This window comes from Zosterops lateralis (genome assembly GCF_965231275.1).
Source record: "Zosterops lateralis genome assembly, chromosome: W".
NCBI lineage: Eukaryota > Metazoa > Chordata > Aves > Passeriformes > Zosteropidae > Zosterops > Zosterops lateralis.
Window position 1 is genome coordinate 23,049,965 of NC_139801.1, and position 16,557 is coordinate 23,066,521.

At 41.7% G+C, this 16,557-nt stretch overlaps 1 protein-coding gene across 4 annotated transcripts in view; it reads left to right on the plus strand.

Moving 5' to 3' along the window:
• The window catches only part of LOC310922094 (DDB1- and CUL4-associated factor 12-like), a 47,482-nt gene extending 33,178 nt beyond the window's left edge, over window positions 1-14,304 (plus strand). Inside the window, exons 9-10 of one of the 4 annotated variants that reach the window (XM_083882428.1) lie at window positions 11,113-11,297; window positions 12,928-14,304. In XM_083882428.1, coding sequence (XP_083738554.1) covers window positions 11,113-11,297; window positions 12,928-13,029 — 287 coding nt within the window. In that variant the 3' untranslated portion in view covers window positions 13,030-14,304. Of the gene's footprint in view, window positions 1-11,112; window positions 11,298-12,059; window positions 12,899-12,927 lie in introns of those variants that run through there. The other 3 variants (XM_083882430.1, XM_083882427.1, XM_083882429.1) reach the window with 3 other exon arrangements.
• The last annotated feature ends 2,253 nt before the right edge of the window (window positions 14,305-16,557 follow it).

Below are 16,557 nucleotides of genomic sequence, written 5' to 3' on the forward strand. Positions count from 1 at the left end.
CTTTCAGCGTATCCCCCTTTTAAAAATCAGTTAAATATAAGGCACTTACCTAATTTTTTGTCTGCATTCCAGTTTGCAAATGTGGCTGTGCTCTGCTATAATTAAAAATTTCAATGGCTGTATACCTGAATTACACCAAAAGAACTCTGTAATAACTCTAGTTTTCACACCCTTTGTACTGACATAAAGCTCGAAGTTCACAGTTTCCTAGATAGGACAAAAGATCATCAGATGCAGTCTGGGTGGGGTTCCTCTTCTGTCTCTTCTCCTGTGGAGTCAGTGGTGTCAGCTGAGGTGTCAGCTGCTGGCAGAGGTTCCCGGAATGGCTTCACATTCTTGGCTGGGATCCAGCGGGGGTCCGCTTTCTGAGGAGATACAAGCAAAGCCCCTCCCCCAAGTGATCCATGGGTACGGGCCCAGAATTTTACCAGATTCTGGGTTACGAATTAGTACTGGTGGTTTTTCCTTGTAGGAAAGCAATTTGGATGAAGCAAAATGTCTAGTCATGGGAGGATTTAAATTTGTTATTGAACAGTTTAAAAAATTGAAAACATATAAGGCTTTACACAGTCGTTCAGCAGGGGTGTCTCCAGCTCCCCCTTTTTGTTGTAATAAAAGGCGTTTGAGGGTGCCATGGGCACGCTCTATAATGGACTGCCCTGTGGGTGAGTGTGGTATGCCTCTTTTGTGGGTGATTCCCCATAAGGAGAAAAAAATCTGCAACTTTACGGGAAATGTATGCAGGTCCATTGTCTGTTTTAATCTGTTGTGGGATCCCTAATGTAGCAAAGGCAGCTGCGAAGTGGCGGCAGACGTCTTTTGCTGACTCTTCTGTGTGGGCTGAGGCAAACAAGGCACTTGAATATGTGCCAATGGACACATGCACGAACTTTAGGCGGCTGAATTCAGAAAAGTGTGTTACATCTTTTTGCCAAATCTGTAGGCTTTGCAAACTTCTTGGGTTAACTCCGGTGTTCACATTAGGAAGACTGCAACGCTGACAGTCGGGACATGTAGCTATAATACTCGAGGCCTGAGCTGGAGTCAATTCAAAAAGTCTTACCAGAGCTCCAGTGTTTTCATGAAAGAAGGAGTGGCTCAGTCTTGCTTGCTCTATTTTGTTAGGTAAAACATGCTGTACTGGTAAAGCTAGTGAGTTTGCTTGGGCGTTCTCTTCTGTGAGATAGCCCGGGAGATTGGAATGTGACTTAATATCCATTACAAAGTAAGGAGCAGTCCTTTTGTCTAACAGACTAACCAACAGTTTCAACCAGGAAAACAAAGTGTCATTTTTAACATTTTTGAAAACAGAATTCTCTGCCCTTTGAACAATGCCCGAAACTTACGCAGAGTCAGTAATCAGATTAAAAGGTGCACTGAACTTCTGAAACACTCTCACTGCTGCCCGTTCCCGAGAGAAAACACAAACCAACAGAGTGTCAGTTTATGCGGTGCTTTATTCAGGGCCCGGGGACCTGAGGACTAATGTCTCAAAGTCAGGGTCCCAAGTTGGTTACAAAAGATGCTTATCTTTTATACCTTTGTTACAAGTCTTACTTCATCAGCCTACGTGCAGTCTCCTACGTATTTTACTTTATTCATCTTACAGGTAACCTTTCTAAAGGCTATAAATTTTGCATGCTTGCTCTAGCTAAAATAAAGGTTAATTCTCTAAGCTTAACTCCCACCATAGAAAACATTTTATTGGTAACCATGTAATCATATTTCACAAGTAATTTGTATACCTATATGTACTACATGCTCTACTAAGTCCTTTAAACGTTGTTCCTTACATCAGCAGATTCTCAGGCCTCATTTCTCAGGTTTGGTTCCCATGGGCCTGCACAGGGACCAACTCCTTAGCCTAACTACTGCTAACGGAGGCCTTATGGCAACATCACTACAGCGGCTAATTCCACTATTTGTGGAGACTTTTCAACAACAGCAATATCAGACTGCTAAATTCCAGTTTCAGAATCTTTCCACACAATTACTGATTTTTTACTTTTCCCAGAACCATCTGTGAATATTGTCATAGCTCGAAAAGGGGTCTCACTTCTCTTTGGCTTAGGAAGTAAGTTAAATGAAGAACTTAACAATTTGTGTTTAGGCGGATGAATGGATATCTGTCCTGGGTAACCTGCTAAAGCAATTTGCAGTTTTTCAGGCATTTGCAGCAGCCAATTCAAATAAAACATGGTGAGAGGCAGAAAAATGCAATCAAAATCCTTCTCAGACAAGGAGGTCAGCCTTTGACGAGCCTTGATAATCAACATGGCCATAAGTTCATCCTGCATGGAAATAGTTTTGGGCATGTTATTAGGCAAAAATACCCATTCAATGATTAGTAAAGAATCTGCCTTTTCTGTGTCCCACTGAAACATTAAAGCATAAGGTTGTTTGCTAGGATTCAGAATAATTAGCCACATTGGTAACTCAGGTGCCCAGCGGTCAGATTGCCTTTGAGAGATAGCATCAGCCACCTTCTGAAGTGCAATTTGCACTTCTTTGTTTAAATGTCTAGGTGATAAGAGATCGGGCTCTCCTCCCAGCAAGGTAAACAATGGTTCCAAATCTGCATTTGAAATTTCAAGCAGGGGACGAACCAAATTGATAGTCCCCAGCAATCTGTGTGCATCATGTAAGGTTTGGATTTCAGTAGAGATTTGCAGGGGTTGTGCCGAGATAGAATGCATATTTATCCTCCAGCTCAAATATTTCCAGGGAGATGTCTTTTGAACTTTTTCAGAAGCAATGGTCAAGCCTGCTGCTGTAACAGCTTGACAGACTGCTCGCATTCCTTTTTCTACACGAATTACAGTCTCTGCAGAGATTAAAATGTCATCCATATAATGAAGCAATAGAATATCAGGCATTTTTTTCTGTATTGGACTCAGAATTTTTGCCACATACCACTGGCATATGCTGGGACTATCTCGTAGCCCTTGGGGTAAAACTAGCCAATGATATCGGTCTAACAGACATTGCATATTTATACTCGGTATGGAGAAGCTAAATCTGGGTGCATCATCTGGATGCAGCCGAATATCAAAAAAGCAATCCTTTAAATCAATCACTATTAGATGCTAGTTTCTAGGGATCATGGAAGGGGAAGGAAGCCCTGGCTGTAGAGATCCCATTCCTTCAATTACCTCATTTATTTTTCTCAAATCATGTAAAAGCCTCCACCCCCCAGACTGCTTTCTAATTACAAAAACAGGTGAATTCCAAGGACTATAAGATGGGATTGTATGTCCTTTTTTCAGCTGCTCTTGTACTAATTTTTGTAAAATGCGCAGTTTTTCTAATGACATGGGCCATTGGTCTACCCAAATTGGATCAGACGTTTTCTACTTTAGTTTGAGTGTATTGCGCGTTCTAATGACTCTCAAACAAAATTTGACTGTATAAAAATTCTCTACTGAGATAAAACATCTTTTCCCCACAAGATCAGAGGTGCTGAGACTACAAATGGTTTAACAAAAGCAACTTTTCTTTCAGGCTTTGTAATTTGCACTAGATGCTGGCTTTGATAACTTTGGCTGTTCCTACCTACTCTTGAAAGGACTTGGGGAACTGGCATCAAAGGCCAATTACTGAGCCATTGTTTCCGGGAGATAAGACTAATGTCTGCCCCGGTGTCAATAAGTTTGGTTAAAATTAACTTCTTGCTTTTTAGAGACACTTTACATTGGCATGTGGGACACTGAGAAGTGATATGTTGTGTTCAAAAAATTTGTGGTAGCCCACTGGAACTAAATTTGCCCCTCCTTCGTGCAGCTATCAGGGGTGCTAACAAAGGGCTTGCTGGGAAAAGTATAAGCTGAGCAATTTTGCTGCCTGCGGGGACTATGCAAGGGGGGTGTGGGGTCCAAGCCATGATTTTTATTTCTCCAATTGTATCAGAGTCAATGACTTCTGGCAAAACAAACAGTTTTATAACAGAGGTAGAAGATCTACTTAAAAGCAAGGAATGATACCTCTGTGGTAAAGGGCTACAGGTTCCTGTGGGGAGACAAAACACTGAGGAATTTGTTAATGTTACTGTGTTACTGGTTGATATGTTCAACTCAGCGCTTCTTGGAGTGGCTGTACATAATTTTGCGATGGTGGAGGCAGAGCCGGCTGGAAACTGTAAGTTGGTTCTGGTAGCTGTGGCTGTGAAGGCTGTGGAGTTTGTGTTTTCACGCGTTGCCATCCCGTGCTGCGAGACGAGTTTCTCTGCAAAGGCTGGCTATTTTTGTGAAATTTAGAACGGCAGGAATTAGCAAAGTGAGGACCTTTTTGGCAACAAGGGCATAAACTCGGTGTTTTTGCTTTTTGCACTTTTCGGCAGTTTTTTTTTTTTTATGTGCCCAGGCTCCCCACAGCCAAAACAAACAGACTGCTTCTTGGGCGGTATTTTCAAAGCAGCAAAAGCTTCAGCTATACCTTGTCTCACAGCTTGGGAGGTCACAGCTGTAGTATAATGCAATGTCCCCAGGCAGTTACAAGCTTTAACTATTTGAAGTAATGTGGGCTCTGGTTCTGGGGGAAGAGTTTTCAAAAGGCGTTTGCAATCTTCATTTGCATTTTCAATAGCAAGTTTTAGCAGGACCACTTCTCTTGCATGGTCATTATCAATTTGTCTTTCTAGAGTTTGTTTCAGTCTGTCTACAAACTGCATATAGGGTTCTTGTGGAGCTTGCTTAATATTTATGAAGGATTGTTGCGGGGTTTTTGCATCAGGCACTTTGAGAAATGCATATCTAGCTGCCTCAGTAACCCCCTTCAGGGCTTCCCTTGGCAAAGCAGCCTGTGCATTTGGATCGGTATGCGCCCCTTCGCCAGCCAATTGGTCAGTAGTTAAGGCAGCCAAGGCTTGGTTTGCATGCCCTGCATATGTTAAAATTAAGTTTTCTAGTCTTTTTTTCTACTGTGCCATGAATATTGCATATTGTGTTGGGGTAAGCAAAAGGTTTGCCAGGAATTTAACGTCATGAGGGGTCATCAGGTGAGTAGTGAAGATTGCTTTTAGTAAATTGCTGAAGTAAGGGGACCCTAGACTATATTCTGTCTTCCTTAATCTTTGAATGGCTTAGGGGCTCTCATCTCGGATTCCCCCCCCTCGGGCCGAGTTGCACAGGAGCTACAAAGATTTTTGCCGCAGTTTCAAAGTCTCTGTCCTTAAGGGCGTTCTTTTTTATTTGTAGCCAATTGTTATGCATTTTTGGAGGGAATGGGTCCAGATCTTTTTCGGAGCCGGGGGTTGAAAGACTCTCTGTCGCTACTAGAGTCACTGTCTGCATATTCAATTAACGTTTGGCGGGTCTGGGGTCGCTGGTGGGATAGCGGCAAGGCTACAGGTGGCGTCTGTTCTCTGTCCCTGGTTTTTGTCGGGGAGGGGGTGCGGACGGGAGAGGGAGAGTGGGACCCGGGCTGATCGGGTTTTAACACGGCTGCAGGGACCGTCTCCGCAGTTACTTCACAGGTCACCTTGCCTCCCCCCTCTTTTTTAATCGTGTCCAATGACCTCCCTTCAAGCAGGGAGCAGGCAAAGCTCTGGCTCGTTGCCAGGCAGCGTAGCTAGGTTGTAGATTTTTACACCAACCTTGTCTCAGTAGCAGAAAGTAAAAATGGAAGAAGGGGTGGTGTCAGGAAATATACGTGACACCCATCGTAGAAGTGACTTAAGGTCCCTCTTAGGGATGGGGGATCCATGCTTGCTCAGAAGGCGTAGCATGGTTTCATAGACGTCTCTCTCGGTGGACATTCCCTGTCTTATATTTTAGTTCTCCTGGCTCACCTGTCACGTCGCAGCATACAGGGATTGTGAGCCCAGATGCGGTTCTTTCACCGTCACGATCAGTTCCAGGGGCGTCGCCGATTGCCGTCAGATAGCCGGTTCTTCTTCCTCACACGGGGCACCAATTATCGGCGATTGAAGGAGAGACGAGGAGACTGACCATGATCAGAATCCGATTTTACTCAGGTTTTCCAAGAACTTATATACCATTTCAGTAAGGTTAATAATTTCTACTACAATAATTAGGTTAAAAGATCATACAAACAACTCATACATTTTTCAACATATCCATGTAGGGGGTTGATTGAATCTTCTTCTCATAAGCAGATTTCTAATCCCATTTTCTCATGAGCTCAAAGTTCTGTTTGTTCTTTCCAGGGCATCCTAGTCACCAGACTAGATATGCTAATTAAGTCTGTCTTACTCTTGTGAATCCCCACATTTTCCTTTTTTGATGTGAATGTAGTATGTCCAATTGAACCTTATACCTGGGTCAAGCCTGAGGGTTTGCAGGGTACATGGTCCCATAAGCTTCTTCCCATACCCTTTATTTTCAAGCATGAGAAGGCACTGTGCTGTGATACCCATTCGAAACCATATTAATCCCAGAGTAATAAGTTGCAGTCCTTATTTAACTTGACTCTAGGCATTCATCTCTTCATTGGGCAAGTTTATAAAAAAAATGCATGTAGGCAAGGATTAGGAAATTTTTCTTTATATGGTTACTGGACATTGATCAGTGCTGTCTAGATAAATGTCAGGGTCTGCTTCTTTCAGATACAGAAGTTTCTATAATATGAGAAAAGGTTATTTACCCGCTTGTGTTCGTCACTTGAACATATTGCCAGCAACACCTCTTGTCTTGACCCACTGTCAGTGAGGGCTCTGTGAAGGTCCTGACACTGTCACCCTTCAGTATTATAGGGAAGAAATACCAGGACACTGGAGTGTGGAGCCCAGTGGTGACTGCTGGCTAAAAACTTCTATCTTGAATTATGTGATCATCCCTGCCGAGGAGGTGACCTATGTGTAGGGAGCATCTCTGGGATGCTAGTTCATGTCTAGAGAAAACCTTTGTTCAATACTGTTTTCTGTTCTGCATAGTAGATTTTTGTGTGTGTGGTGGAGGCACTTAAGTAATATTAATTCCCAAGATACTGAGTGTTAAAACTTTCTGTTGATCTCACTGGGACTTGGAGTGGTGCACCACCTCTAGAAAGTAGGCTGTTTATTGATTTGCAGGCTAAAATCTGGATTGACGTTTAAGTGCTTTGAAGTGTTATTTGAATGTGCTTTCAGCTTCTAAATGCAACTGCTAGACATGGTAAGTCCATATTAACTTCAGTTTATTAGTGTTGTATACAAAAGCAGATCAGAGAAATGTCACTTAGTAAGGCTGAAACTGCGTTTTTTACCTAGTATGACTCTATCTGCTCTATGTGAGAAGGTAGTGTAAGAGTTGTTTTTCTTAGCAGCTGTACAGGAAAGTACAGGCCCTGGACTGCAGTTCTTGATCTGTGAGAGTGACTGCTTTCTGCTTGATTGGCCTGCAGAGCAATGTTGTGTGCCCTTGACTTTATAATCCTGAAGGCAGCAATGTTAATGCAGTGGACAGAGCTTGCATAGCACAGACTGTGTCTACTCTTTGTGTAGGACATGCTACTGAATCTTCATTTTCTTCTGGGATTTGTAGAGTTCCCTGCCTCTCAGGAGTAAGATACAATTTGTTGACCCAAATAGTCCAGGCCTGCAGGTAGTAGAGTGCTGGGAATGTAGAAGAGCTTACTGTGATCGGTTCTAGGCACAGGTGGTGCTTTTAGCTTGATGGGAATGATTAATCTGAGGTACTTCAGCCCCTTAGGAACCAATTTGAAGCACTGTTCTTGAAACCCTGTTCTAAACATCCACTTAGTAGTGGGTACATAATGGATTCCTTCAGTTTTCCTTCAATTTTTTTGATTAGAGAAAGATTCACAGTTGTTCTGTATTTTATAGCTTTTTATTAATTAGTTGCATTGAAAAGTATATGCCATCTCTTTCATATTCCATCCAAAGCAGTTAAGCAATAGAAGCAATAACCATGGGAATATAGAAGACAGAAAATTGATGGACTAAGTCCTCGAAGAGGGGGGAAAACAAAGAAGATAATACCTTTCTTATACAGGATATTTAATGATGAGCCAACAAACCCCTGGTTTTGACTGGTTCTGTGATGAGAACTTGCCCTAATGATGAACTTTTCTCATTATAATAATAAAAAACACACCCCTACTTCAGGCACCCTCTACTCACAAAAAGACCACTACTCATTGAGCATGTGCCATGCTTTCTTGGGACACTATGCCTTTAAATCAAAGCAGAGAAAGGATAAGCCAATAGAAACTTAGGCAAGTAGTGACTTAAGTAAGATGTGCTAATAGCCTAACATTGTAACCTTATAAGTATGCCTTTGTGTGCCTCAGTGTGCTGGTTTTGTGGATCTACAACCCAGCACCCTTTTCTGCTCAGAGTTGTAAATAAACCAAATACCTTGACTCTGTGGGGATTGGCTTCCTGCACACCAGGTGAAAGAATCTGGTTCGGGAAAACAATGAAAGGGAAGATGTCTCCCAGCTTGCTCAGATGCATTTGTAGTTCTCTGAATTAAAGATTCAGCAGGTGTGAGACTTGCACAGTGGTTTCTTACCTATTAAGCCTGCACCCAAGACTTCACCTCATATCTAGAACACAACAATGTGACGTTGCCTGATCTAAGTGTGTTTAGCAGATGTTGGTGGCTGTGGATGTAACATCAGGTTGTGGAGGTGCAAGAATGAGTTTCTAGTTAGGACTCTGTACAGAGAGGAAGGGTAAACTGCATCTGCATCTCTTGGATGTCTGCTGTCATGTACTGCTGGGTGTATTACAGGATGTCACAAGTTTTGTGACATTCAGCCCCACTTGGTACAGTGACAGCAGTTGACACATGGATGTAGCTGGCATAACTCACTTTTTCCCTTCCTGTTTGAATGCTTATTTAGGCTGTAATTCAGTGGTCCTTTAAAGAGGGCTTAGAAAGCTGTAGGGTTTATAACCTGCCTTCATGTTGTACAGCAAAGAGAAGTATAGATGTGATGGAGTTTAATCTGCATAGAAGAGTTGTTTGTGTTAAAGTACTTATACAGAACAAACCTTTTGCATAATAAATAGAAATGAGAGGTGTCATGGTTTGAAAGCAAAACAAGTGAGAGGCTCCAAGTCAGAAATACAATTTAATAAGAAGAAAGGTAAAAAAGTAAAATAAAATAAATGCAATAATACAAAAGACCACTGACAGAGTCAGAATACAACCTGAGCAGGGTGGTGGAAGCAGTCCAGATGAGGTGGTCTTCCTGAAGCAGTGATCCTGTAGAAAGGTCTGGTAGCTCTGGTCCTCTGGGAATCCAGTGGGTAAGGGCTGCTTGTACTGTTCCAAATCCCAGTTTATATCCAGGTGAGAATGCTTGGCTCCTCCCCCTGGGCGGAGCATCTCACAATGGGATGATGAGTCGTGAACTGGGTCCTTGATGGCCCATTAAACAGAGGGAGTTACCTATGAGTCATGCAGCAAGGCGTTGATGGGCCGTTAACAGAAGATAGCCCAAAGGCAGGGGGCCTGGGCAGAACACGGTCCCACTTGGTTTCAACAGCTCATGAAGATGGTGATAAAATAAATACTTTGGGCACATCCTACACTACAACCCAGGACAGAGGACATTTTGCAAATTGCAAATTCCTACATACAGAATCTCTTCAAGACTATTTCCAAGGGAAAGAAGCTTAACCTGAATCTTAATCTGAAGATGAGGCTTCAGATTAAGATTTTGTGAAAACAAAATGTATTCTGCTCAATTTAATGGCATAACTGAATTGTGTTAGAATGTTTTGTTTAGATTGAAAACTTGTAGCTTCCCATGTGCTGGTGTAACATGGTGATGCTTTGCTTGTAGTATTCTTAGTCTGTTTTTATTGCTGGGTCAAGTGCTAAAAGTACTAACTATGAAGTATGGTGTGCTGGTATGAGAATATTTGAGTAGGTACAGCCTCAAAATCATTTAAAATCCTGGTCTGTCTTAGCAGCAAAGTAACTAGTGCTTATACTTGCTTACTGCTAGCTTCTTGACCAGTAAAATGCACTTGATAGCAGCTGGGACAGTAATTTTTCTCACATAGTCACTTATCACATCTTGGCAGATAGCTAGATAGGGTGTGAGCTTGAGGAGGGAACCAATGTGATGTTCTTTCCTCTGTCTGCTGCCCACATACTCATGCTGTGATCACTTAGAGGCTTGTGAACAAAACAAAACTACTCTTGATCCTAAATGGTTTTTGATCTTTGTTCATCTGTCAGAGCTGGGGCCTGTTGATAATTAAGCTTTTTACTACACATCATCAGTGTATCCGATGGCATCAGAGGAGTGTCCTGGTTTAGGGCAAATTCTGGAGGAAACCTCTGAATGGGGTTCTTCTAGAAAAGCAAATTCAAGCAACCCCTCCCGCAATTGGTTCGGGAAAAAAAATTCCTTGGACAAAGGTGGAAAAAAACTGTTTATTTAACAAGCAAAGTATTCACAAGAAAAAAAAAAAAAAAAAAAAAAAAAAAAAAACACCAAAAAAACAAAAAACCAATAAAGCCTCTAGCTGTTCTAAGAGAGTCCTTTTTGTGGGGTGTAGCTCAGCTCGCTCAGTCTCTTATCAGTCCCTCCTATGCTGGAAAATGCCACGTTCCAGGCCCCAGTGGGCCACAGGCATGAGCTCCCAGTGTTTTTCTGGGTTTTCAATCCAGACCAGGGCCAATCAGTTCCAAGAAAAAGAAAAGCCAGTCTGGGGAACTTTTCTGCCTCAGCTAGCTAAAAACTAACTAAAAGCAAAGGATAGTTCTCTCTCTCTCGCTGTCCATGCTGCAGACAACACAGTCCGGGAGCAGGAATGCAGAGGAGTGAGTGCAGTTTCTGAAAATAAACTGCATGCTTTTATCCCCCCCTTCTCTCACAGAACCAGTCTTAAAGGTGCAGAACTTAATATCCAGCATAAACAGAACAGACAATTGGGGATACAAGCATCATAAAGTCACCCTAAGACAAGGAGAAAGGAAGTAGTATATGTAATTGAAACTGCTGTTTCAATATCATCAATGAGATTTGTCTGTACTGCTCCGTAGCAGTGTGTGGTCCAAACTTGTGTGTTATGGAGAATACTGCTAGTAGGTAGTTCCTTTTAAAGGAAATTTTAGACATCAAGCAGCAGCACTGCAGAGCCAAAACATCCATTTTCCTTACTGCATTGTATGTCCCTTCTCTTTTTGACAGGTATTCGATCGGTGAGCTTCTACGAGCACATTATCACAGTGGGAACAGGGCAAGGTTCCCTATTGTTTTATGATATCCGAGCTCAGAGGTTCCTGGATGAAAAGTCCCCACATGCCTGCTATGGACAGAAGCAGAAATTAGGAGGAAGTGAAATTTTAAAGTTGACTACTGGGAAAGGTTGGCTGGTGAGTAGCTTGTAGTTGTAGGAAACCCTTTACACAGGAGTTTATGCTGGTTCTTTTTGTAGTAATGGAAGCTATTATATTAAATGTGTCCCAGTCAAACAGTGATCATGTAACTAATAACTGTAATCTTGAAAAGCAAGAAGTGCCGCAGTATTGATCTCTATAAAAGCTTTTTGAAAGGATACTGAATGATTGGTTGCTCAAGTGTAAGGCATACTGACTACTTTTCTTATGCACTGATTCATAAATGAACTAGATTTTATATCATTATATTTCCTAATGTAATCTAACTTCTAGTTTTCAGAACCTCAGACTCAAAATTCATTGTCTTCCTTTAAAAATGTGCTACTCTAATGTGATACTCAAAGCAAGAGAGATTTAATTTAATTGTGTGCAGTATTAGAAACTGTCCTCCTGAGGTAATGTCATGGCAGGCACTTGAGTTCAATTTCCTGTATGTTATCATAAAGCAGTTAATGTCTTTGTCTAACTTTTCTCCATTATCCTTTGTATCATTGTGATGTAACTTTAAAGACTAATGAAATTTGATATCTTCTCTATCCTTCATCTCCCCCCTCCAATATTTGGCCCCAGTGTCCCCAGAAAAAGCTTCAGGACAACTTTGTTATTGATCTGTCTGAAGCTTCAGGAGTATTAACAGAGAAGGTCCCTTTTTAGGCTCTGGAAACGACCTTCTGCTTTTGTGAAACAAGGTTTTGGGTTTGTTTGGCAGCAGTAATAATCTAAACTTTCCTTTAACAGAATCACGATGAAACCTGGAGAAATTATTTTTCTGGCATACATTTCTTCCCAAATGCTGTTTATACCCACTGCTATGACTCATCTGGAACAAAACTCTTTGTGGCAGGAGGCCCCCTTCCATCAGGACTTCATGGGAATTATGCTGGTCTCTGGAGCTAATGATAACTCTTCATAAATGCTGATCATGACACAGATTTCCACTTTTCTTTACCATTTTAAAAACAAAATTGTGTGATGCCATTGACTTCTGGTTTAAATGCAAGTTATTTTTCGGTAGAATTTTCTGTTGGTCTTCAACAGTCTTGTACATCTTTTTGAACCATTATTTTTGCTTTAACCTCCTTGATCTTTTATATGAAGGGTTTTTTAAAACCTTTTTTTTATTGTATTTACTCCAAATGACTTTTCCCCCACATTTAGGCTGTCTTGGCCATGTGCCTCCTCCTCTTTGCTGTGACGTAGGATTCCTTTCTTGTAGTGTGGTTGCTTCTGTACTTTCTGTGAAAATCTAGGGGCTATGTCTTCAGATATTTTGAGTCAGTTCCATTACCTGGAGTGAGGATTACTTGTAATTAAAAAAAATATTAAAAATATTTGTAAGAGATAAAGTAGTAGCTTATCTGTAGAGCCTGGCTCTGGTCTGGGTTAATCTTATTTTTAAAAGTACAAGTCTAATGACACTGTTTATACATAAAGGAGTATGGTAATTTTAATATGTACTTATTGGAGGCCAGAGACAGATTCCCCTGGGGTATTGCCCATCAAGCCCAAAGTCCAGGAGTTTTAAAAAATGAATTTGTATTTGAATTGTAGTTTTCAGCAGTTCCAAAAGAAAATTTATCCACTGTTCCTTTTCTGCTTCTCCCAGGTATCAGCTTGCACAACTGGAGTTTGTACAGAGTGTTCTGCAGTGTGGCTATTGCAGGATGACATTACATTGAGGGCCTGCAGAGGTGCTGAGAAGAAATAGGGGCAAGGGACATGAGTGTTCTTGTCCTTCAAAATTAACTAAATCTATCAGCTTTCCAGATGAGTCAAGATTCCTTAGTATGCTGCTGTGGTAGCTCATGGGTTCTTCATAAACTGCCTAAAACCCAGGACCTCTTTTTGTCCCAGATTATGGAAACTTTTTCCATTTTAGCTGTTCTGGTTGGTCATCTCTAATATGCCAATGGAATAAATAAACTGGGTTTTTTTTTTTCTCTGAGGTTAAAGAGTGCATCTTGGACTTCTCTAATGCAAGCTGGAAGCTTTCCATGTAGCAAGATAACTTGCTGTTAGTTCACATTGAGCTAACAGCATCTGTTGTCATCTTGCTTGCTGTAGGAGAGGCTCAGGTTTTCCTCGAATCCCCTGCTGCCTTCTACAATCAAACTCCCACAAACTTCACATGGGACTGGGTGGGGAGAATAAGTCCAATGCCCTTCAGGTCCAGCCATGAAGTGCGTGCATTCCAGGGTGATGATCTTACCTAATGTAGTGGTTTGAAAGCAAAACCAGTGAGAGACTCCAAGTCAGAAATACAATTTAATAGGAATAAAAAAAAAAAAGAGAAGTAAAATAAAATAAATGCAATAATACAAAAGACTACTGACAGAGTCAGAATGCAACCTGACACCCTGTTGGTCAGGGTGTTGGAAACAGTACAAAAGTAAGCCCTCCTGGAGTGGCAGATGTGGTCCTGTTGGAAGTAGAGATGGTCCTGTAGAGAAAGGGTCCACAGATGGGTCCGGTCTTCCTTTGTGAGTCCCGTGGGAGCACTGGATGTCTGGTGACACTTGTGGCTCCTTTTTAACTAGGTGGAAATGGTTTGGGTCCTCTTCCCTGGGTAGAGAATCTCACAATGGGATGATGTAATGTGTCATGTCATTGGTGAGCTTTAATGGCCCATTAACAGAAGATATCCCCCGGGAGGGTGGAAAGAGATAAGAAACAATCCCCCACACGGTTTTAACAGCTGGCTTGTTATCAGAAAGGCAGCCGCTCCCTCCCTCCTGGAGTTACAACAGATAAAGAAAAAACACCTCCCCAACTGGGTTTCAACAGATGGAATAGAATAAACTTTTTTGTGTTACATAACCCTAGACACCTAATACTAAAATGCAGGACTCAAGGGTGCTCCTCCTAGCCTTTTGGCAAGGCACCAAGCTTGGCTTGTTACCGACACCTCTGTCCTCTGCTGGGATGAATGCCTTTCCCATGCCCTTGCCACCAGTGGAGCAGTGTTCCTGTATCTCACTGCTTTGGTGCCAAATAGGTAGTTGGATAAAGCTGAGAATGACAAAGCTTGGACATGCTCTGTTCTTCTGTCTGCTGGAGATCACAGCCACCACTGTAGAGTAGCTCTAGTCCCATATGCAGTTCCTGCCAGATTGCCTAGAGCTAGTCCGCATGTGTCTTTGTGGTCCCTCTCATCTTTGTACTCTATATCTTCATCAGTAATGCCAAGCAGTGAGACTTGGGGTTAATTTCTGGTTGTTAGTGGACACTTGGATGAAAATCCTGCAAGGAATGCAGTTCCCTCCCATCCTGGTGAAAATCCTGTTAAGATAAGAGGTCTCCCAGACATGCACCTGTCTCAGAAGTATAATTTACTCACACTGAGCACTGACATGGGTACTTCACAAAGATCTTTTTGTGGTGTTTCATAATTCTACTTTCCTTGTGGGTTGGTTGCTTAAACTGAATCAGTTCATGGTGAAATTATAAACTATAGAGTAGCAAAGGAGCTCTCATTTTATTTACAGTTGTTAATTTTTTTTAAAGATGTAATGGTGCCTGTGTTGTTCTGTGATGGCAACTTAATGCTTTGGTTATTTTAGGGGTTTTGAAAAGTGGAAGTATACAGAGAAAAACAAATCTTTGTGAAGTATGGCAGGATGTGTATTTCTAGGATTATTCCTCCAGCTACCATGTAAGATCACACTGTCACAGGGAACAATTTCTGGTTAGTTGGTTTGTTTGGCTTGGTTTGAGGTGCCTTTTTTTTCCCCTCTCCTCTAAAGAAACTAGACAATTGACTCTGAGTGTCCTCTAATTCTGCTGAAACAACTGATTAGATGCTTAGTGTCACCAGTGCCAAAGGAAAACTACTGATCTGGAAACCCTAGGCCTGATGTTGATCTATAAATTTGACACATATTCCAGGTCTGGGTGAGGGGGCAAAAAGGGTATTTTTATGGACTAAGCTTTAGCCTCTAAACATGGAGGCTGATATTTCTGCAGAGTCAGCAGAGTCTCTAGGTTATTGAAGAGGTCACCTTGCCACACCTGGAAAGTGTCCCTTTCTGCCAACTGATCTCCACAAATACCTCAGTGTGTGGTCCTAAAGCCTGGTAGTGTGAGTGCCCTTTTCCTCACTTTTTTTTCTGAATAGGAAGCTTTGTACATTTCTCAGAAGAATTGGACAATGATGTAAAATTTCTCAAGTTTCATATGCTTCTGTGTATTCTGCTTTCATGATGCTTTCTTCCAAAGATAACTTCTCATGGGGAGGGAGCCATCCTTGTTGCTGTATGAAAAGTCTCCCAAAAACACTGGGAACAAACTAGATATAGTGCTGCAAGAACACAAATTGGGCCAGAGAGAACTTAATTTCTAGCCTGTTTCAGTGGTTTTAAATGCTTGTAGCAATATAGCATTATAGATGTTAAGTTTCAGAATATTTTGTGGTTGTTCATATGTCACTTCTGGTCCAGTCAAGGTTAGAAAAAGAGGCAGAGAAAGGTGATGATATGCCAACTGTCCAAATATAAGTCATAGGAGAAATGGGATAAAAAGACAGGTTTTCTTACTTGAATTGATTTTATTGCCCTACTGGTTTAGAAATCAGTTGAAATCCAGGATTATGGTGAGAGAAGCAGTGGTTTTCCATTGAAGTGCAGGAATGGCTGTACAGCAGGGTCTCTCTCATCTCTTCATGGAGGAAAGTTGAGTGCACCCCGGTGTTCAAATAGCAGATACATGAAATTCAGTCTGGTGACTGAGTTGTGCTCACTGTGTCTCGCTGTGCTCTGCTGTGACCCAGTGGCATTTGCATTTTCAGGCTGTCTTTTCAAATGTTTCTTAACAAGTTCCCTCCCTTTCTCTTTCCTGCCCATCTGAATGGTCTGTTCGGGGTTGTCTTCTTCACCCCAAATCATCCCAGTTTTTTACTGTAGAAATATTGTACTTGCAGAGGTGAGCAGAAATGAGCTTGCTGGCATTTTGTCAAGCCATGCTTGAGACCTTTAATTTGCTTTTTTTTAAACTGGGTAGACCTTTGAGGCTGGCTCAGACCAGAGAACTGGGGAGTTGCCCTAGTACATGTTTCACTAATGGGAGGATTACACAGTAACAGTCTATTTCTGGGGGGGAACAGACTGGTTTATCTCACATTAGGCACTTCAAGCCGAGAAAAGAACTCTAATTATAACAGACCTTTAGACTTTTCTTCCTGCTGTTAATTTTTCAGTCATGTGGGATCTTCTGTGCTGCCAGTGAGTGTAGGAACTAGTTA